General features: G+C 42.9%; 1 protein-coding gene across 1 annotated transcript in view; it reads left to right on the forward strand.

Annotated features, from left to right (window-relative positions):
* LOC126299014 (blood vessel epicardial substance-like) overlaps nucleotides 1-22,255 on the forward strand; it is a 155,357-nt gene extending 133,102 nt beyond the window's left edge. Inside the window, exons 3-4 of the mRNA XM_049990650.1 lie at nucleotides 19,907-20,046; nucleotides 21,474-22,255. Of these exons, the coding sequence (XP_049846607.1) occupies nucleotides 19,907-20,046; nucleotides 21,474-21,477 (144 nt within the window). The 3' untranslated portion in view covers nucleotides 21,478-22,255. The remainder of the gene's footprint in view (nucleotides 1-19,906; nucleotides 20,047-21,473) is intronic.
* Nucleotides 22,256-23,807: the final 1,552 nt, after the last annotated feature.

Below are 23,807 nucleotides of genomic sequence, written 5' to 3' on the forward strand. Positions count from 1 at the left end.
CCATCTAGTTCCACTCTCGTCAACGTGACGATGCTATACACAAACCATCTTCTAGCCGCTCTGACAACTCTGTGCACGAGAGTTAGTAGTCAGTCACCCATTTGGCTAGTAATGTGGTCATTGTTCACTGTTTAGTAACATTATGTGAAACAGGGACTGCTGATGCCGTGCCAGCCGTTGTGGCCCGGCGGTTCTACGCGCTTCAATACGGAACCGCGCTGCTGTGACGGTCGCAGGTTCGGATCCTGCCTCGGGCATGGATGTGTGTGCTGTCCTTAGGTTAGTTAGACGTTAAGTCCCATAGTGCTCAGAGTTTCTTTTTTTCTTTCTGATGCCGTAGTACGAGGACTGTCCAGAAAGTAAGTTACGATTGATCGCGAAATGAAAATCACAGTGAAAATAATAAATGTTTCATTTGTAACAGTTAGCTACACCTTTCAGCTACGTCTCTACGTAGTCGCCGTTCTGACTCAGACATTCGTCGTAGTGTTGTACTAACTTTCCAATACCCTCATCATAGAAGGCAGTGGCCAGCGCTTTCCGCCAATGCTCTACGCTGGCCTAAAGCTCGCTGTCCGTGCCAAAATGTTGTCTTCTTAGCCAGCCGTTCGTTTGAGCAGAGATGAAACTCAGTGGGAGACAATTACGGGCTGTATTGTGGGTAACCAAACATTTCCAATTGAAACGATGCAGGAACATCTTCATTGCCCCTGCAGAATGAGGCTGAGAATTGTCTTGAAGAAACCGCACGACAGTTACGTAATGTTGGTTGCATAGCTTCAGGGGGAAATTCTCACCAGGCCCTCGTACTTGGCGGGAGACACTATTTTCTACAACATCTTTATGCTCTCACTAAGAGATCAGGAATGAAGAGCAACATAATTCTACCTAGAGTCATACTAGAGACACTGCCCAACACATCTTTGCAAAGTTTTATAGGATTTTCATAGTCTTTCCCATTTTGCGACCGATCGTAACTTATTTTCTGGACAGCCCTCGTAACACTATTGTCTAAGAAGCACAAACGAGAAAGTAAATCGGTGTTAAGTAAAGATTGGGAAGAGACAATTTTTTTTTTAGGAGCGACTAGCCGGCCATGTTTGAAGTGTCACAATCATGGGTGCCAGCACGTTTTCACGTCATTTGGAGCAGAACATTTTCTCCATACATACAATTTACAAATTTTAAAGTCACGGTTACGTGCTCATTATTCCCTCTTCGTAGTTTCAACAGTGCACTCTCAGAACGAGTGAAATGTTACAAACACCAACAGCCAAACGGTATGTGTAGTAAAACTTATTTCTACATTCCCAGATTTTACAGTTTTACGTTATATTCTGTCGTTCCCGTCGTATACCCTGTTCATTTAATTAATGGTTTCTCTCTCATTAGAATATTCGTATGAACGTCATCTCACCATGCGCTTTTCAACCACTACAGCAAACTTCATTAACAATGTTCGAATAGATTTATGGGAAGCTACGTCGTATTTCCATTCACATATAACCAGTGCGTTAATGCATTACATGAAACTGTACATGTTAAGATTTTATTTCTTTACATTTTTGTGTTAAATGTTCATTTATGACATAAAAATTGATTTTTTGATATTGTCAAGAATGAAAATTGCGCGAGACTTCAGAAAAAATGTAACAACGTCTCTCAAAAATGTACTCGGTTATATCGAATATAACTTGATTGCTCATCAGCTTATTGTCGTTGCCGCGTTACCTCCTGTTAACATGGAGCAGTCCGGTGTTAAAACAAAAATATTGATATTTTGTATTGTCATTCTAACAAATGTAAAATGTCCATTCGTGGATACTGACATTCGCGTTTTGATTTTTTTACTTTTTTTATGAAACGAAAGGGTAATATCGAAGTGCACGTTTGTCCGCAGCTCGTGGTCGTGCGGTAGCGTTCTCGCTTCACGCGCCCGTGTTAGATTCCCGGCGGGGTCAGGAATTTTCTCTGCCTCGTGATGACTCGGTGTTATGTGATGTTCTAAGGTTAGTTAGGTTTACGTAGTTCTAAGTTATAGGGGACTGATGACCATAAATGTAAAGTCCCATAGTGCTCAGAGCCATATATATATATATTTTGAAGTGGACGTTTGTTGTTTCAGCAAAACTACAAACACGTGTTGCACAGCAGCTGTGCACACAGTTTCGAGGACCTCTGAATGCTGTTACCCACAGCAATAGTTCTAAGGTGGTTGTACAATGATTTTCCAACATCTTTAAAGAATGAGATTTCTTTAGGAACAAGCTACAAAATTTTTCATTACTCCACTTCATTTTATAATTTACCTTCTATATGTTTTATATACATTTACGTCATTTTATCGATATTGTCAGATCATTTTAGTAATAATTTTTGAGATACTTTAAATTATAAAAAACCGGGCCCTGCAAGTAAGTCTACAAATCCTTTCTCATATTCGTAAAAGAAAATATTCTCAATAAGGGCAGCTGCCTCTATTGGGTCCCATAAACGGGCAGCCCTGATAACAATCCGTGTCATTCAGATTGCAAGTGCTGGTAACCTCTCAAGAGCACGGGGCACTTTGTCCTTTCCAGTGCTAACTAATGATGCTTTGCAACGCACGCCTATTCTACGGGGTGAACATTAATAAAACCGACAAACTGCTGGGATGGATTCCTGACTGGAAATGAAGGAAACAAGATGGTACGAACATGTGTCCTGAAATGGACGGTGTGCGTGTAACGACAAAAATCATCCCAGAACACGGCACAGACATGCATCTCATCCACGTCACAACACATGGTCAAAGTGGCCTACATCGAAATGCAGGCAATACGGATAGTAGCGGTCATCATGCAGGATACAACTAATCGTGCTTTGCTTTAACCAACGTTGGCGGGCCACTTGCTGGAGCTTGTACTAGGGTTCGTCTCGATATCCTCTACAATCTGGTCCACCAAAACTGGTGTAAGCACAGTCCGCCGCCTCCCTGCACGGTCGACTGTCTGAAAGGACCGATGATCACACAAACGCCCGAAAAGGACTTCAAATGTTGTGCGATGTGGTTGATGTCTGAGAGGGTACTTCGTATAGCCGTGCTGTTTCTCGACTGTTTCTCGACTGCTTCCATCTGCTTGGCCGTACACAGACATCATCTCGGTTTGTTCACTACACGAATACCAGACCATTCCGCTGTTTCCAGTACGCTGCGCCAATCACACAGCGTGCAACACACAAGGAACACACAGAACCTTGTCAGAGGAACGTCAGCGCCATCTACTGTGGCAGATGCATTTCCGGACACATGCTTATAGGACCGTTTCCATTTCCAGTCAGTAATTCGTCCCTCCAATTTGTATACAAAGCGAACATTAGTGAAGCCGACAGAGACACGGCTGAGTTTCGTAACATCGTTGTGTGGTGTCAACATTAATGAACACTGATTGCCATTCTGTAACAGACGGTTGTAATTCTAATGAATTGTATGTGTAACAGTGCAAGAGTATGTGTAAAATTTTGCCTGTTACCGCAAAAAAAAATTATTAAATTTGTGTGTTAGGAGGTACATCTTTGCAGTCCTGATGCACGTGGAAAACCCGACGCTACAGCACCGTAGCCAGCCTCTAGGAGAGCCAAACAAAATTGCGTAGTCGACCTCTACCTCATCATTGGGCTGCGCCAGTCCGTTTCGGCTCTTCTAGCGGCGTGCTACGGTATTCAAGGGAAAGACTGCCATGTGTGTAGGACTCCAGCGGCGGCGGCGGCACAACTGACTGTATGCTGCGGACGCGATTAACATCGTCCGCCACCAGGCGGTGAATGACTGTCTCGTAAAATTTCTAAAGTGGAGATGTGAACTATTTTTGAACGGAATTTACTGCTTGACGCTTATTCGAGGCTAATTGTTTGCCTCTGAGCCTCTTTAGCTAATCAAAACAGCATTATCGTAGGGACGCAGGTCCGGACTGAGTTGTATCACCTTTGGGTATCTGAAAAAGCTTCTTGGGACTGCGTTGGTGCATGGGCCTTGGATTATCGTGAAGCTGAATGACTCCGCCGGTGACGTACTGTTGTCCCTTAGGTTCAATCGCTTCACGAAAGGAGATAAACGTGTGACAGTATCGCTGCGCGTTCACCGTTGTCATGCCGCAGGAAGCCGATAAGAACGGTGTCCTCAGCGAAGAAGGTGAGGATCTTCTGTTCCGAACTTCTATGAACAGTGTTGGATTTTTTGGGAGGCGACGACACTGCACACGACTGGAGATAGTAGTTTTGACCCGGATTCGAAGTGATAACACAATATCTAGTCTCTAGCGACCACTTCGTGCAAGAACTCACTGCCTTCCTTGGTGCAGCGCTGCAAAGGTTTGAGTGCTTCCTATTAGACATGATTTCTGTGTTGGTTGAAGAGTGTAAGAAAGCCATTCGGCGCACACTTCGCAAAAATTCAGTCTGTCCTTAATAATGGCGTGATCACTTTAGACAGTCAGACCTGTGCGGAAATGGCTGCTACTGTAACTTTGCGGTCTTCAGTGATGGGGCCATTAGCTGCTGGAAATAGTATCAGTAATGCGGTGTCGCGTTCCAGACCATGCATCGTTGAGAAGCTCGGCCAATGACATCCATCCTTCCCTGAAGCGCTTGCGCCAAACGTGGACTTCGGCAAGGGAAATCTACTGCTCTTTGTAGTACCCTTCTGTCACTCCCAGACGAGATTCCGTTCCTCGCAACCCTCCCGCAGTCTGGAAACGCGCTACTCCCTTTCGCTATTCTGTTGAAGCCTCTCTTTCACTGTTGCACGCCCAACTCCGTCTATTAGACCATCGACGTGTGCCTCTGCTAGAGCTATCGTTAAGTCGTTGTGCGTCTGTGATCCGACAGCTTATATAGGGATTGCACCTTCTTCCGCGGGCAGTGACATCACGATCCGTCCGGTGGATTTAATTTTGCAGTTTCTGGCTAGTTTCTTTTTGAATGTAGCTTACAACAGAGATGCTTACTCATACGAAAAAGTGATATCTTTGTTTATTATATGGTCTTAGGATTGTAAACAAAAACCTTCAATATAAATTACACGTCTGAGGCTGAAACTAATATGAACAGTGTTATGAAGCTTATTTGTGCCACAGTGATTTATTTAGAATGTGACTTGGGTTTGAACTGCAAAAGTTTGGACATAGTCCTGAAAAAAGCGTAAGAACAAAAAGATGAAACGCCGTCCACAAGAACATCGGTAACTGGATAATATTGTTTAAACTGATACCTAATTAGATAAAGGCAGATCGGACAGTTCTTACTATTCCCGCAGCGTAAAAAGTGCCACCAATTACAGAAATGCACTTCAGGGACGCAGGAGCAGAAGATATGGTGCTGACGAACACATTAATGTAATTTGGAAAAATTAGCTTTCTGAAGATAGTAAAAACTATGTGACGGAAAATAAATAACTTTATTTTTTTGAGAATTCTCTTTACTTCCGGGTACTTGATGTCCTCAATGTGTGTATTTATGGAGAATAGCGTTTTTGATGAAGAGAACTGAAGATCTGGGGAAAATTAAATTTTGTTCTGAGGCTATGTACAAAATTTCAAGTGGTCACATCAGTATTGTGATTTAATCAATGGTTCAAATGGCTATGAGCACTGTGGGACTTCACAGCTGAGGTCATCAGTCCCATAGAACTTAGAACTACTTGAGCTTAACTAACTTAAGGACATCACACACATTCATGCTCGAGGCAGGATTCGAACATACGATCATAGTGGTCTCGCGGCTCCGGACTGAAGCGCCTAGAACCGTTCGGCCACACCGACCGGCATTTAATCAATGAATATTAGGTCCAGTTGGTAATGTGTTCTTCGTTTTAGTCTTCGAACTTTCTCGCCATTAACGGGGGTGTGCTGAAAAGTATCGACTCACAATTTTTTATTCTGTATTAAACACCGGTTGGGTATCACATGTCATGCCTATTACTCGTTTGACTTTGCCGCTTAGCTGACTCAAGTTGCAACCCTCTATCGTTAGTGCTCATAATTGCAGCGTGTAATGTAGCGATGTGTAACGTAACTTTGTCGGTGTGAAAGATACCCACCGGAAACAGCACGAATCCGAATAGTTCGTCCACATTGAGAGCACACTCTCCTTCAGCATGATAGTGCCACTGCTGCGACATCTGCCACAGTCAGACGCCTTGGATTCATTGCCATCGATCATTCCCCACATTGTCTCGACAGGAACTCATTCGATTTTCATTTGCTTCCAAAACTTCAAGAACACCGTCGAGGACTTCATTTACAGAGTGATTAAATGGTGCAAGCAGAGGTGAGGTTATGGTTCAGTCAACAAGTCACATTTTCTAGTGACTGTATCAATGAAAATTGTAAGTTAGTGCAGACTAATAGAAAAAACAAGCCCATAATGTTCGAACACAGCATTAGTAGGGTGTGTTGTTCGACAGTTACATCGACTGCATACAATCGAAGAAAACACACATACACCGCGGAGGAATAACTCGAATGGGACGGAAATTGGTAGACGTGATGTACACGTACTAACAAAGGATTACAATTTCAGAAAAACTGGATGGTTTATTCAATAGAAACAGCTTTACAAATTGACCGTAGTCAGTAGCGCGTTAGTACATCTCCAGCCCTAGGCAAGCAGTTACAAGGCTTGGCATGGACTGACCGTTGCTGGATGTCCTCCTCAGGTATATGGTGCCAAATTTTGTCCAATTGGCGCTTTAGATCGTCAGAATCACCAGCTGGTTGGAGGACCCTGCCCATAATGCTCCAAACGTTCTCAGTTTGGGAGAGATCCGGTGACCTTGCTGGCCAACACAGTGTTAGACAGGCACGAAGACAACCAGTAGAAACTTCCGACGTGTGCAGCTAGGAATCATCTTGCTGAAATGTAAGCTCAAGATGGCCTGTCATGAAGGGCATCAAAACTGGCATAGAATATCGCCGATATACCGCTGTGCTGTGAGGGTTCCGCGGGATCTTGACGATCAACGCGCCAACTGGACGAAATTTGGCACCATATTCCTCTGGTGGACGTAATATTACTGTCGGTCAATGCCAAGCTGAAGACCTGCATGCACTAGAGGGAGACAAAGACTTTCTTGACTTGATCAATTTGTAAAGACCTTTTTCCTGAATAAATCACCCAAATTTTCCGAAATGGTAATCATGCTTGTTTTGTAGATGTACTCCACATCTACCGACTGCCGTCCCATTTGGATAATTACTTAGTAGTGCGGTTTTTTTTCTCTTAGGTTGCATCAAGGCGCAACATTGCAAAGTGATATACAGTGGAACGAGCATGTAGGGGTTGGGAAGGCGAGTAGTAGACTTCTTGCCTACCGATGGGTTCGAACAACGCACACCTATTAATGAGATGCTTCTCGAACTAAAGTGGGAATCCGTGGAGGGAAGGCGACGTTCTTTTCAGGGAATACTATTGAGTAAATTTCCAGAACCGGCGTTTGAAGCTGGCAGCACAAAGATTCGGCGTAATGACCACCAACATAAGGAAATTGGGGTTCGTGCGGTGTCATATAGAAGTCATTTTTTTCTAGCTCTGTTCACGAGTGGAATAGGAAAGGAAATGATAAGCGGTAGTACAAGGTACCCGCCGCCACGCACCATATGATGGATTGCTGATGTATCAGCCAAATGTTCTGTCGTCGGGAGAAATGTTTTCGTCGCCTGGGTGACAGTGTTGAGAAGTATGTAGATATAATGATGTAGGATGGTAATAACATTTGTCCTATTACAAATCTGTAAGAGATTTCACATGGAAAAATTTGGAGTCATGAGTTTGCAGCAAGCCGTCGTACATTAGAGCCATTTTCCGGTGGATCTTGAAATGGATTATGTTGAATGAAATATGGGGTGTCTAGGAAATCTGCTTTCTCGGATCGGAAGAAAATTCAAGCGAATCGTATTATTGAGTTTTATTACTTAACTTTGAGAACTACATAGATGTGTCGCAAGCAAAGGGCGACATCCAAAATAAGCAAGTATCTACAGTACAGACAATGCTACATACTGCAAATGATGTGACTGGTCTCGAAGCTGTTCTTGAGCTGGGCCACGACCCGTCGGGCGCAGCCCTTATGGTTCTCTTCGCATAGAGGCCGCTGCTGTCGAGTTGTCGTCCTGGAGAGGGGTCAATCAGCGTACAATTTATTGAAGTTCTTTTCACAGCCACCTCTGCTTTCTCGTTCCCGACTGGCGTGCCGGAGCTCGACTTTACGCCGTAACAGACTTAATATAATAGCCAAAATCGAGCGTGGAATCTAATAAAGAACATAAAAAAACTCGAGCGGCTAGTCATTACTTCAGTACTCATTTTTGTAGCAGCAGTGCTCTGCAGAGATGAACTAACCTTGTGATTTACATATACCGATGCACAAACGATTAGCTTCACACAGAAACGACTAACAGTGCGTGTAATTGTAAATAAATGTCCTCTTCTTTCTCTGCATTAAGCGAGCTTCTTTCACGAGTGTAGAAAGTGATAAAAGTCTAAATATGGCGCTGCAAAAGTAGATTTAATTGCCTTGCGCCACCCCACTTTGTGACAACCGCGAGAGGCTCAATTTTAATAAACGTGTGTCCGCTCTGTATGGAGTGAGGGTGTGCTCGCACCTGCGCTAATTTATCGAGTTCGCTAAATACTTAATCCTGTTGCGCGGTTGTGCCATGTGCAGCGTGCGTGACGCTGGCCGTGTGCTAATGGGAGCTTGGCAGCACACGCGACAGCGACTCATTTAGCAGAGCTGCCTCCAGATCGCGCTGCGGCGCCGCTCCCCCGCGAGACTTCTTAATAGCGAGCCGCTAGCTAACGACCTACCTGCCTGCGACTTTCATGATGCAGCGGGACGTTGTCGCTCACCGTGCGAGGCTTACGTTTCTGATACGGATTGCGTACTATAAACATCTTTGTTCCACCTTCTTAGTCTGATCAACTGTCTGTCTCCGCGGTGGCCCCATATACAGCTCATTTGCGGAGTATCGTTATTCATAGAATTTTATTGTGTCCCACCCGAGTCGGTAACTGCTGTTGCAGTAGAATCCTCAAGTTAACAAAATGAGAAGTTGACAAAGTTAGCAGTAAAAAAAGTGGGTTATGAACAGAAATTTACTGTAAATAATACTTTACTTTCTCTGATTACAAGTGCGAAAATGCTTTCCATTTTGTAGAGATGCTTAGTCGATGCACGGTAGGGTGAGCGTATCTGATCGAAAGCTTTCTCAGTTTTGCAAGAACTACTCGACATCTCGGCTAGGGTTCTGCCTCTTCTCCGAACTGGAAGAGCACTTCACGGTGCTCGCCGAATGTCGCGCGTCTGGCACCGCCTGTAAGCTCGGAGGTACGTTTTGTGCATTTGGAAAGTAGGCGTCTCTGTGTCTCCGACTCGGTTTCGTGCTCCCCTTCCCCAGTGACTCTCACTCCTCCGCACCTCCCCCCCCCCCCCCCCCCCCATCATACCCCGGTACACCGCCTGTCCATATCCCAAGCCAGGAGAAGTTACAACGGCTTGTAGACATATCAGCTGGCCCCCGACGCTAAAGCTTGAACTACCAACATCGACGACCTGCCACGCTGACACGACTGATGGTCACCACAAGAACTTGACTATTACATCCGCACGATGCACTTCGCTTTTACAGTGTCCCTCCCCTCCCCTCCCCTCCCCGACAGCGATAAACTTGCGGTAATATCATATTAAACTTCAGACAAAACTTCAAACACAGCATGAGAAAGGACCATAGAGTGAGGAGGAAGAAAACATTTCCCGATTAGCACTAACAATTTTTTTTCTCATTTGTTGTAGTGAAGGTTGTGCTCTGTTGTATAGCCCAAGTTCTAGGTTAATCCTGGAAGTTAGTTAATGAGATATCATGACAGTAACTTCAATTCTCGTCATGACGCGTATTTTACTAATACTGGGTTATAATCAATGGTTTGTATCTTTGGGGGTGTCGTGAGTGAAGACATGTTACATGCGGTAATGGCAGGTTCCTCTAACAAGTGAAAGCCGAGGAAGGAGAATCTGTATCGTGTAGCTTCACAAGCATCGCACACCACCCACTTCAAGGCTTGAATCAAGCAGTCATTGACAGATTAACAGATGATATTGATGCTGATAAACGCGAACGGGGGGGGGGGGGGGGGGGGGGGGCTGCTGCACGACAGTCGTAAACACCTGAAAGATGGCTCGATGACAACAACATTAATCTATTCTGCACAATATATTTTTAAGTAGACAAATGGAAGTGCGTTGCTTCTGTAAAGGAAACAGCATACTAGCGCAATAATCCATTATTTGGAGACTCTCAAGAAACTGAAGTGGAAATCTTCAGTTAACTAAAATGATAATATGTGGAAGAAAAGTGACGTTCTAATGGGTAAAGTTAGAGGACCGATATTTCAGGAAGAACGGCAAAAATACCTGCGACCACCGCCCTGTATTTCTTATTGGGTCCGTAAGAATACTATGAGGCATTATTATCGTACAGTGGCACGGAATAAGTAGTCATTGCCACACCATACGTAGAATTAATAGCACGAAGTCACGTATATTTGTTACAAGTACTCTCCATAAAGGACTGAACAGTTCTTTGTAGACACAAACTGTCCAACGCGGAACTGAATGACGCCTTCTATCCTTCTGGCCACCTGACGCAGTAAGGTAGTAATATAAGCGAAGCAGAAACGAATGAAGAATCATTTTAACGAAGATACGTATGGAAATCTACAGACATCAGTGATTCCTACGGCTCGCCACGATAAAAAGCCTCTCGGAAAAGGCAAAGCCAGTCGTCTGTTGGCGTGCTACTGCCTTGAGCATCTACAGGGAGTGGTTGAAGGGTGGGGTAACTACACATAGTCGACAAAACGTTCGACGCTCACTACTCTTCACACAACGGAGATAGGAGACTAATCCACTCCGTGACGGAGGATAGACGGCGAGCTGCGTCATCCCTTCAGGATTGGTGTCTTACCTGGCAGCCTTGGCTTCTTGCAGCGGGATAACTTCTCATATCACAAAGCTGGAATCGTACTGCAGTGATTTGAGGAAAATGACAGTGAACTCATGTTGTCTTGACTATGAAGTTTGTCTGATCGGAACCCGATAAAACACACGCGGGACACTAACGGACGTCAGCTACGTGCCCGCAAACAATCGGCCTTTAATTAGGGGAAGTACAGTTACTAAATTCCTTTTTTTCTGTTTAGGAGGTGTAATGTCGCGTGTTAACTGTAAATGTAGGAAGTCCGTAGCGCAGTTCTCATTTCTTCTGAACTAGCAGCACAGCTCATTAAGGCATCGGCATTCATTGATGACAAATCAGGCGCGTAGCAAGTCGCATATAAAGGTTGCTGCCTGCTTTTATAGTTTCCTACTTCAGTTATTCTCTCTCTGGGATGGGTAGGGTGTGTGCATGCTGTGTGCGGACGCGGGTGCAGCTGGCCGTAGTTCGCTAACAGCTGAATGCGCTTTTGGCTACGATTAGCTACCTCCAGGCCGGTGCCTCTGGGTGTAGCCATTGTGGAGAATCAGAGGCGTCGCATGGGACACCTCAGGTGTCGATTGTTTGGCCCACGGGCTCTGCTACGGAGGCACGGCACCTCCTTGTGTGCCTGACGTCTCCAAGTTGAGCTGATAAAACTACAGCGCGATTCAATTATGACACAGCTATTACCTTTGCAATGGTGATTTGATTTCATTTAGTACTGATTAACAAGAATTCCCGAGGATTCATGCCATTGCCCTGAAATGTGTTGCTATATTCGGAACAACATTCTTTTGTGAACAAATGTTTTGACTCATGAATATTAACAAAACAAAACAGACGTAGAGTTCGTCTGATGCTGCGCTGGAAGCGCAAAAACAATAGTTCCAAATATCAAAGCCATGCCAAAGAGAGAGAATAATAATAGTGCAAAATAAGGAGTGCGATAAAACTAGTGTGTGCACACAAACTTGGCATTGTTAGTTTTAATACCGGTAAGCCGCCTGACGCTAGCTGATTAGCCCAGTCCCATTCACGAAGCAACACAACACTCACTGTCGCTAAGCGATACCTTAACATGTTCCTCTCCTACCAGTGCTTTGTCCGCCACACTCACCTTCCCCCACCTCACCGGCGCTATAGCAGAGGACCGGTGCTTTTTGCAGTGGCGACTGGTGCTCACGATGCGTCTCAGTTAGCATGACCTGCACTAACGAGTCATAGTTCTGTCTTACACCTTCCGCGTCAGAAACGCTGTGCACCGCGATGGGGGCATCCAGGTGCAACAGGCAATGAGCCAAACGGAATGTAATAACTGCGGTCGGAGGATGGCGACTTCGGTTACGCGATCACGTAATCAAAGCCTGTGCCTGTGGTTGCGGTCGCTGCCTACTGACACAGTGGCCACGTGTTCCATTCCTTGCGACCCTCAGATCGTTCTGCGGTAGGAAGGTCAGGCACGCTTAGCTCAGCCTCGTGAGTTCACGCGCGTTGCTGCTCGTGCAAATCGGCAGCATAGTCACACAAGCCGTCCATGTGATGTCTGGTTGGTAAGCGTGCAACAGGATGGCAGTCGCAAGACATTTATTAACGTGCTATACAACTATAAAGTTTTGTCTGCGCTGTTCCAGCGAACGTATGTCAGTGTTACAAGGTACATATCCCCCTGATTTTCTTAATATCCCTTCTCTTCGTGGAGTTAATATCGTTTAACGATGTTCCATTGACTGTATAATGTAATGGCCTTAGTGGGGAAAAAAGCCGCTTGGCTATCACAACGTGAAATACATCGTCTCTCGTATTTAATACATTAAAGTTTACATTGCTTTCTATTCTTTAACTAATGTTTATTAGAGTTCGTTGGTACAGAATAAAGACTAATATACAAAAATACCATTTTATAGCAGTGGGAAGACAATTCCGTAAATCTTCATCCTGAATAAACTACCACTCGTTTCCGCATGGCACTGCACATAAAATGTTGCCATGAGCTGCTGTGCACGCAGCGTGGTGTAGTGGTCGCTGTTTCAACGTCGCTGGCTGGCGTGCTGCGGTCGCCAGTTAAAGCTCGACCACCAGAAATGGTTTGTTGTTCAGTAGTTACTATTCCTGAAAGTTTCTTAAAATATATTACATTTGTAATGTCTGCATAGTCCGGAATCTTCAGCGTATGTATAAATATCAGCATCCTGGAATATTGATCGGCTGTACTCTATCGATGTGGTAATTCCTGTTGAGTTTGTACGTTGATCTAGGTAATAAACAGGGCTTCGGTACTGAGTGTCGTACTTCATTGATGATGACCCTGGCTCGGATTTGACATCACTGTGATTTCGAAATGACAATTTTTTAGAAATACGAATCAGTCGTCCCATTAAATCATTTTTTGTCTTATAAAAAAAATTCTTCAGAAAACATTATTTTTCTTCAGTTAAATGGTATCTCAGTTAATTGTATGCAAGCGCTTTCGCCACCTTTGGTGCAGTGCAGTACAGTGGACGATCAGTATCTTTCGACTGACAAACGAATGCTGAAGTTTTCTTTCCTTCATTTTTTTTTTTACATCAAACCACAGATTCTGTTAACGAAGATCAGGTATTTCCTTCACTTCACCTGTACAGTAAAGAACATAAGGTACCCTTATAACCCGATGGGTACCTTCACGCGGTCGCTAGTCGTCGGCTAAAAGATTCGTTTCCGATTACAGGCTCCCCTTGTCGTACGTCTGGCGACCTACGGATAATCTATTAAAGGACATAGTTGTCGAGGTGGCTTGAACAACATGCTTTACATTTAAGGGGCTGAGTTCCAGAGTCATGCTGTGTAGTATGGAGTCAAAAGCATGTGATGGTGAAAAGGTGTACTAGTCATTACGTTGTGCTATCGTCCTACATAGAGGCCCTTTAACTACACACAGGAGGAGTATTTGAATAATGACCAGTATGTGGCCGCCACAACGATTTATCTTACTTTGTCACTGAAAACATCATAAAGATCTGTATACAAATAATACGGATTTTGGTATTCATGTACCTTGAGTTACGGTGCTAGAATAACAACGAACGCTCCCCTTGCCTCATCCGGCATAAGACTAGAATTAAGCAAGTTCTTCCTATTTTAATTGGAACTACAGTTAGATTTTATTACTCGAGTCTCTAACGAGCTGTTAGGGGGCGCTCTTTCGATAATTATCAGCTCCGTGCCTCGGACATACCTGACAGAATACACTAGACTTGTAAGTGCAATTTGTGTACTTTGTACTTTTATAGCCAGAACAATATTTGACGTCAACATAGGGCTTATTTGATAGGATTAGAGCTGCCTGGCTGTAATACTAATAAAGTGTGTATATTCAGAGTTCATGGCATCCGCTAATTGACTGCGTTTAAATACACCGTTTCCAAGAACACAGCTTTCAACGGAAAATAGATTTTGCGAATAAAGAGGAGTGAATGTTTTGAACGTATTGAACGAGCGAACGGTATCAGAAAAAAAACTTCAACTGAGGACGAACGAGGTGAAAGAATAGACCCAAGGGAAGATCGTTCCAACCAACAACTCAACACTCAAAACGATGGAAGTGCACTTTACATTTACCACTTTTGGGTACTGAAAAAAATGGCGGTTCAGGCCAAACGAGTGAGTGTCCGGTGATATTTGGTATAAATTCCAACTAGATGGACCATAGCAATGCTCAGAGCCAACGACAGAGGACTGGAACCGAGCGCTGAGAGCCGCCGGTCAATGCCCCTAGGTGTCCAGCATCTCGGCGGATGCAGCTGTTTCTGTGGGTCAGATTTCCGCTTGTCAGCAGTGTGGGAGTGGACCAGCGTTCAGAAAGCTTCTGCGATTTGACCGACTACTGCGTGACAACGCCGGATCTTGGTCGTTAGCCTCTGGCCCAGACATTTCCGCGGGACCCACAAACGTGGCCTCTTCCGCATTCAGCCGTGAGCAACTATATTCAAACTCCTTCCCCGCTAGCACACAGTCGTCGAACAGCCTGTGTGTGTTTGTCAGTGCCATGCCGTTTATGCTGCAGTCACCACCGTCGCCGGGCCTCGAACCACTGTCCGCCGACTTACCACCTGAGCGCTAGGAAAGCTCAGGGTACTCTGCAGCCTTTGTGGGACTGACGCAGGGGATCCACTCGTCCTCACCTGTGCCGAGCTGTCGACGGAGGGGCGTACTCGTCGTGAGCCACTGTGGGCGGGCGAGGCGCAGTCTGATATAGTCACAGCGATAGCCATCTTCGCCGGGCCGACCACGCCACTCGCCGGCGGTAATGAGACGTCTGACACATCCTTAGTAGCAGTGGCGCCAAGTCAACGCTGTGATCTGAGGACTGGCCGGAGGTTGGAGTATTTGCCGCATTCGCCGTCGACAAAGGCAGCGTCAAAGCTAATGAATATAAACAATCGGCAATAAACTGTTTCTTCTATCCACGAGCCGTCCTCTGCGCTCGTCTTCGGTAGTGAATCACTGTCCACCCCTAGATACGCCGTTAAGTGCTGTGAAAACTACTGAAGATAGTGGACGAGAACCAGAAGAAAACGAAAAGCTTTTTCCATGTCTTGAGAAGAAACATCTTACGCAGCAATATGTGCCGAATTTAGGGTTTCTTATGCCTCTATGACTGTTTTTCGTATCCTTTCTTCTTCGTTACTATGGGCATACTGTATAATTGTGGTAGTATAAGAAAGTAATTTGGCTAAACAGGTTCCAGTTCAGGATGCGATTAAGTATCAGTAAAATAAAGTAGCTCTCGTGCAGCTATTTTTAGTAGGTACTGGATCTGAAGTGTCTGTGGCAAATCGGAATGTAAAACTGACAGGACGTCTTTATAGAAGTCAGTGGCTATAACAATCTGCAAACATATACAGTTTCCATTTGTGGCTATACTTCATTATTTCTGTATCACATTTCGGCTAACTGCCATGATGGCATCAGATACCTTAAAACTTCAGTACAGTGTACATACTCCTACAAAGTCTAGGTCCATTATGGGTAAAGTAGAATAAAGGTTAAGCAGCGTCGATGGGGGTTATGCTGATCACTAGATTCGACAGCGTTAACGTTGTGTGTGTGTGTGTGTGTGTGTGTGTGTGTGTGTGTGTGTGTGTGTGTGTGTGTGTCTCGTTGCCAGTGGATACGAAGCCATACTGTGCTTTGATTTGCTGACTGCGCATCATGCCAAGGTTGACTTAGTAGAACTGTATGGAGTACGTTTCGTCTCGCTCTTACGTTGGGAAAACTGTTACTGTAACAAACATAAAGCCCATGCGTGGCTGCTTTAATACACACATTAAATACTGTCTATATAGTGAATTTTCCGTGGAACGGACGATTGTTGTTCTGGATCGAGCTGCATTGAATGGTATATTCACTTCACTATAATACAGTTTTTACTTAGCTGACAGTCTTGAAGTTGGCATCGTTAGCTTCTTACTTGTAGAGGTACGATAGTGCTGCAGATGTGATTTGTACAAACAACATCGATTAGTGCTAGGATTCTGAAAGTCTGGTAAGTCCCTATCTCCGAAATTAAATAAATGACTGCACTTCTAATATTTTTAATTTAACTCTTCAAACATCAAAATGACAAAATGTGATACTCATTTGCTTCTATGAGCTGTCAAAGCCAACTACAGTGTCTGCTTTATACCAGATCACAAAACTTACCTCCACAACCACACAATTTCCCGTCAAGCGTTCGCAAAGTACTAGTCTAAATATAACGTTTAAAGCAAAGAGGTTCACATTTTTGGCAGAGACATAAACTGGTAAATAGTTTGCAGTCTTTAGTAAATTAAAAGGTTTTTATGTGAAACCATTAAAATGTATTCTAAATCTATGATTAAATGGTTGCGTGTGGAAAAATTAATTAGTTTGTGTAGCTTCATACGAACATAAAATTTTTTGAAATTGAGTTACCAATACCCGACGGTATCGAAGAATTGTGAATATGTCTCAAGCTTGACATCACACTGGCTAAACTTTTTGCGGGATCCTTGAGTCAGCTCGTGGGATGTCATATTGAAAGGTAGGAGAAAATTAATCTTGCTTGACGTAGGAGCTGATGTGCTGGTTAGCTCTTAGAGTATAGCTGAGCCTTTGCTTGAGAAAGAAGATTTAGCTAAAGATCAAAGTTTTACACAACGTGTATGGGGAAAAAATGATTGAAGAAGATTTGTGCTTATTAGCACTAATGACTTCAGTCCTGAAAAGGTGAAGCTATCGTGTGGTACTCTCATAGCCAGCTTGAAAGCTGCACGAGTAAGATGTGGGTAGGTATTTCATATCGCTCTGTGCAACGCCACGACAGAATGTTGTTTCGACCGCACTCGGCAAGATGGGAACACATCCAGAGGGATGGGACACAGAGGACACGGAGAGATTGTTCGAAGCTTACATAGGGCTATTTGATCCTCCTGGACTACTGTCTGCCATGGAACTAACACTTCATAATATTCCCACTGGGAATAAAACATCAATCTATAAGAAATTGTATAGTCATACAGCATTTACAGTCTGTCATGGAAGAAGTCATAAACCAGCGCCTTAAACCGATTGTAAGAACAAGTTTTAGAGCCTTAGCTAGACGCCCCATCATATACTTAACAAAAAAGGTTTCGAGAAGTTCCATATATCATAAAATAATAGATTGTAAAATTAGTAATATAGTTCTTAAACTTCAGAGTGTCTGATCTATTTCCATCTAAAAAAAAAACAGCAATTCAAGCATATTGTACTCTCCAAAGTGTGAAAAGTAGTTTATTTTAAACTAGTAAATTAAAATTAAGTAAAGTAGAATGGATACTGACTTAGTGTGCCCTTAACCAGTTGTCATATCGCAAAAGTAAGTCATCGTTTACTGCAAAACTAAATACATAGAATTAAAGGGTCACTTTCTCGAAAGTCGGTAATTATCTCATTGCGACGCGTAAGATTGAAATTAGGCTCAAAGGTGCCTACAACTGTGCGCTGTGTGGTACAGAAGCATGGTGCCCTGCGACGTCCTCCTTGGGCAGGGCGACGCTTCAAACAGTTAGATGTCGACACATCAAAAAGAAAAAGAGCCAGAACTCAGAAATTCATATGAGGTATCAGGTGCGTTAACTCCACAACTCTATCCAACTCCATTGTGGACGTGTCAAATCAAGTTTCGCAGTCACTGGTGTACAATTCAACCGTTTTGCATGGACTTAACAGGGCTGCAACTCCGTTGAACGTGCATTTTAGCGTGACAGCAAATTGTTGCTCTCGTCTCCAGGGTGAGACCACCCTAGTGGTGATGCGTTCAAAATCATTCGACGAAATTTGAACATTCTCACAGGGAGAAATTGATCTTTGTTCTTTATTCCTTCTTTCGGGCCCACCTGTGGCATGTACACGGGGGGAGGGGGATGACATTGACCAGCACTTGAAAAACAGGGCAGAGGGTCCCTCTATGTCCCAAATTAGGCAAACCCTCAGTTCCAGCCATTAACCTTTGGTGGCTATTTTAAAAATATTAGGTACCTCTGTCGACAATGGCATCTGCTGGCCTCGTGTGAAATCTAAGGAGTGTCGAAGAGTTTGTGTGACCAACCGGCGGGCAGGGATCGGTGGATAGATATTTCTGTACATTGACGTCTTTGAAGTGCCCAACAGAGGTGTCCAGATGGCACAGAGGATGTTGAACAGGGGGTCTTAGAAAGACCATTTGCAATTTTATTTACATCGATGTTAATGTCGTATGCCCCATGCATAAACCACAGGAGACCTCGAAAAGAGAGTAAAAAAGCATAAACACCCTTTTCTGTCTTGAATAACGTCCAAATTTGGAATGATTTGAACGGTCTGTAGTGGTTCCAGCCTCCGTCACAGAGAAAAACTTGATCACACAACATTCCAAAGAGTTAAAGTGGCGCAGGGTGGGATTATAGCCCGATTGTATCCTTAGAGAAGTGTTAAAGGGTATGCAGGGTTTCACTAGACTCAAAGGCTGTCAAGGAGGTTGGGACGTAATGTTGCACATCGCTCTGCAGACTGTCGTTTCCCACCAGGTAATACGTGAAATAGAACGCCCAGAGGAATGGGTGAAGTCGTTAAGGCTCTTCTTCACATCTCGGGACTTACTCTGTCAGTTATGAGCAGCGGTGTGTCGGAAACGGTTCTCTCGGCCATCAATAAAAGGGCGTAATTCCAATGCGGGGCGTTGAGGTTCTAACCTCCGTCGTAGAGGTATCGAGAAGTGAGATGCAAAGGGGGGTGAGGATTTTGTGATGCGTCCACAGTGACTCTGTGAATAATGTTGGTGAAATTTGGTGCAAATTTGATCTCATTAACCAACCTTAAACCTCAAATGCCTTCGTCAGCTCTGACACAATTTCGAATGTGTCGATACCTTTGATGTTCCAATCGTCGCTGAGCCCACAGACGACGTCGCAGAGCGCCACGCTTCGTCACCATTACAGAGGAAAGTTGCTCGACTCCATCGAGCCAAATTTCGAACTTAAGCGACACAGTGTGAGAAAATAACAGTTTCAGAGAAATACTGACAACGTAAACTTCTTACGCGGTGTATACGAAACATGTCTGACGTTACACGGTTTCATTTGTGATTACGAACATCATTTAAGTTACTTTTACCTCCGTGCACGACCTCCGCTTTGGCGGAAGCAGGAGGCAAGTGGAATTGGTTCTCACTGCACGGAAGTCAGTGTGGAGGCAAGGCTGATTTGTCCGATGCCTCCCTCCCTCCCTATCTGGCATCAACCAACTTCGGGAGTATTTAGTGGGGACTATTTAGTGGCACGTGCCACTCGGACCTCAGTGGCTTCAGAATAACTGGATAGTCAAAACATGAACTTTGCAGACTCCATATTAAATTTCATGTTCCTGTGTTACAGCCTCCGTGGTATGACAGTATATCATTTCAAGAAAACTACGTATTGAACATTTATAACAAATCTTACCAAGAACAAGAAAGACAAGTTTGTGATCACTATCTCGTGACACACCGGTGGAGAAAGCAACAGGATATCGCAAGGTAAAAGATAACATTGTTCAGAATTGCGTGTGCTAATCATGGTCATGCGATTAGAGACGTAGAAAAGTTGCGTTGAAGGAAGTAGGCTCGTGTCCTACTATATGCTAATTTTTTAGATCTTCTCATTCTTAACAGTTCCTGCCACTTCCTTGTTAACGTAATAGAAGTACGTTCCGCCATACTTTCTGGAGTCATTCCCCCGTTGTATCTGAAAGTGGGGTAGTATGTGTGCGAAATTGTAAGATAATCACTGCACGAATTTCTTTCATAATTCGTGCCTAACGTTTGCGCAGCGTAAACGGCACACAGGGAAGTAATAAGAAATACTTCTTATTTCTACTAAGTACTAATAGATAATATTATCTGTGAGTGATTTTATACATTTTTTTTTATTGCTCACCAGCGCAGAAAGGAGATGAACATGTTTAACTTGACATGAATTTCACTTTGTTTACACTGAAGAAGCTGCTGAAGAAATAGGTTATTGCGATAAGAAAAAAATAAGCTTCAAACATAAAAGTGGAATGTAGTCGTCACATTTTGAATCCAAATGTATGTATAACGTGAATGACAAAAGGATACTGTATAACAACGCCGTGCGTGGTATTTTAAATTATCAAACTATTTGGAAAAAAAAAGCTGGGCGTAGGTTGCCACGTACGGAAAGTGGGTCAAGCGAAAGGTGTTTGCAGGAAACTCAAGCCACTGTGGAAACATGCAAAGCATTCTCAATATTACATGTATCTTGCAAGTAAATATTTTTGTATTCGTAAGTGTTCGTAAATGTGTGTCACATTTTCGTATTGAAATTCTGTTGATCCCGTTCACAAAACGCATCAGTATATTAACAACAATGTCTAAAACTCTCTTCATCTATTTACATATTTACATACTATAATGGATGATTCTTTATTACTAATTTCTGTTTTGAAACAGAATGTCTGTGATCATCTCATTGTATGTCATTTGTGTTCTTTTGTAGTATACACCAAAGCACTTGGTTCTGAGAGAAATGAGATGCCTTCTTTTTGAAGCATCTGTACTGGTACTTAAAATCAACTCGCTCGTGTGTTAGTACAGATGCTATGATCCCTTTCGAATTTCTATTGATTTAATGTAGTTACATGGTGGAACAAGATAAAGTGGAAAGGAATTCTTCTTTTGACAATTATTTAGATACCAAAAGGTAAAAATGGCTTACTGCAAACTTCTCTCATAACGGCCTGTACAATAAGACACAAACAAATCATAAATGAATGTAATGTAGTATGTGTTGCGTTCTTCAACATTGTTGTGGTGAACTGAAAATGTTCTTGTTATTCACGTGTATTGCGACGAAATGGAAATGTTCTTGAATATCGTGTTAGTCTATTGCAACGCATTTTCATTTATGCTGTAATTAATTATTTAATTTTGTTTCTTTGTAGGTAATGCCAGATACACTGGACATCACCACGCTTGTTGTCTGCCCAGTTCTCGCAAAATGAAACGTAAATATGATGCTTGTTGAGAAACTGGATTCTCTGCGAAAGAACTAAGAGAGTTCGTCAGGCAGATGAAAGACAGAGGAAGAGTCAAAAATATAATTCAATAATTAAAGGGCTTCAAAAGACTCTTTCTAAATTTTGAAGCTGTGTGGTGCTATATTCTTTAACTGGGGCTGTGAAAGATAGGTTGAATCTTCAGGCGAGGTGCCATTTCAAAGTAAGAGTTTTTAAATTATTTTAATTCGATCGGTTCTTTAGGCTTGCACATTCCAGGACATTCGTCACTGGGCAACAACATCCCGTGAAAATCTTCAAACCACAAAGTGTTAGCAAGAGAAGAAATAAATTAAAGTACACTTAAGAGCCAATACTTGTCCGACTGGTCTTCAATGAAAAGTGTATAAAAGAGGATTTGACATGGGATGTCAAGGAAATTTGTTGCTGTGTTGTCAGTTCATGGATACATATACAGTGATAATTTTAACTTAGCAAGGGAGACCCTTGCTTTTATGTTCACTGCACTAAATAGACTGTTGGAAATACCTGTTGGCTATTGTTTGATTTATGGAACTTAAGCAGTTGTCAGTTAACTAAGTACTCGAAAAATTAAATGTACCTGGTGGCTATATAGGGGTATGTGATAGGACAGCAACCAACAGAATTATGTTTAAGATGCTGGGTACGTGGTTTAATGGACTGAATAAAAAGTTTGAAATACTAAACATGGCTGCAAATTCAGCAAATCTACGGCGGTAAAATTGGACAGGTTGGAAAAAAAGCCAACTAGTTGCAAATAAAGGTTTATTGGAACCCTTGATCTAGGTTTTGACAGTTCAAAATTTTCTTCAGAAAGTATAATTGACCCAAAAAATTAAATTAGTGGTTACATTTGGGCAGTTGACTTTTAAGAAAAACTACATGGGCGCTAAACGTGCGTACGTAAGAAGTGCGCATAGACTGGATTGAGTAGCTTAGGTAAAGTAAAATAGAAAATAAAATCGTGTTTTGTGTAAGGTCACTGTTAATCTGAAACGATATTAAATTAAACAGATACAAAAGTCCGTGTAAAGACGGAATCTAAAAACTTTCTTACAACAGAATAAGATTGCAACGAAATTTTGCCATGCATGTAGTGAAAGTGTTTGTAACAATAGCAAATGCAGTACGGAAGGGGGAGAGTGGACATAAACTGAAATCTATTAAAACGTAGCTGCTGCAGTTTGCAGAACATTTTCTTACTTCTTATCATCCTCCGAAGAAAAGTGAAGAAAACGTAATCTTACGTAAACTAGTAAAAGGGTGGAAATTAGAGATGTTTTTTGAAGGACCTGAAATATTCGAGCATTTAGCTTAAAGAGATGGTGACTTATTAAATGATAAGCTGCAGTTCGCAAGTAAGAACTTAAATGACATTAAGTCGCTGCTCACGGCCGCATAGCAAGTGTCTACCGGTCTCCGCTAGCTTCGGCGAACATGTTTCCCCCAGAATACTTAGTGCAGTAGTTTAATACAGTTCTTCATTTTTAAGGTAATTTTTAAATGAACGTAGCGTTACTCTTACGCTTTTCGACACATTCCTGCAATTTTTTCAGACTAATCTGAAGTTGGCTGTTCTGCTTCTTCTGCTGTTGATAAACCTCCGTAATCGTAAGCGGAAGTTTCTCCATTTTAACAAGTAGCTTTTAACTTAGTTCACCCCCCTCCCCCCTCCTATACAGTATTTACTGCTTTTAACAACACTTACTCCATTCACATTGAAATGTCATTGCAGTCTCCCCGTTAAAAGAATGTTTCCAGATTCCATATTTACACGAACTTTATATCTGTTAATTTTTTTATCACTTCAGATCAACTGCGGTTTTACACAACATAAGATTTTCTTTCCTATTTCAATTTACACAAGCTACTCAGTGTAATCCAGGAGTATTTGTTATGAGCTCATGTTTAGCGCCCTCTGCATGTATCTCCACTTAGAGCTAGAGACTGTACATTTTGCAATCGATTTTGCCATTTCTCATAAACAGTGTTATTATCCAGGTGCCGTAATTGTGTTTTAATGTATAGAAGTCAATTTTACTTCAACAGTATTTTGTTAATGTGCCTTGACACTTGGCATTTAGTCTTCACACCTGAAATACTATATTTCTGCAGTCATGATGCATGTGTTGTGTTATTCTTAGTGAAATGAATCACATGACGGGCCGTTTGGTCTTATTCAGTATACTTGATCAGTATGTGATGTAAGAAAGTAACACCATTATCTTAAGATGTTTT

This window comes from Schistocerca gregaria, chromosome X, assembly GCF_023897955.1.
Source record: "Schistocerca gregaria isolate iqSchGreg1 chromosome X, iqSchGreg1.2, whole genome shotgun sequence".
NCBI classification, from domain to species: domain Eukaryota; kingdom Metazoa; phylum Arthropoda; class Insecta; order Orthoptera; family Acrididae; genus Schistocerca; species Schistocerca gregaria.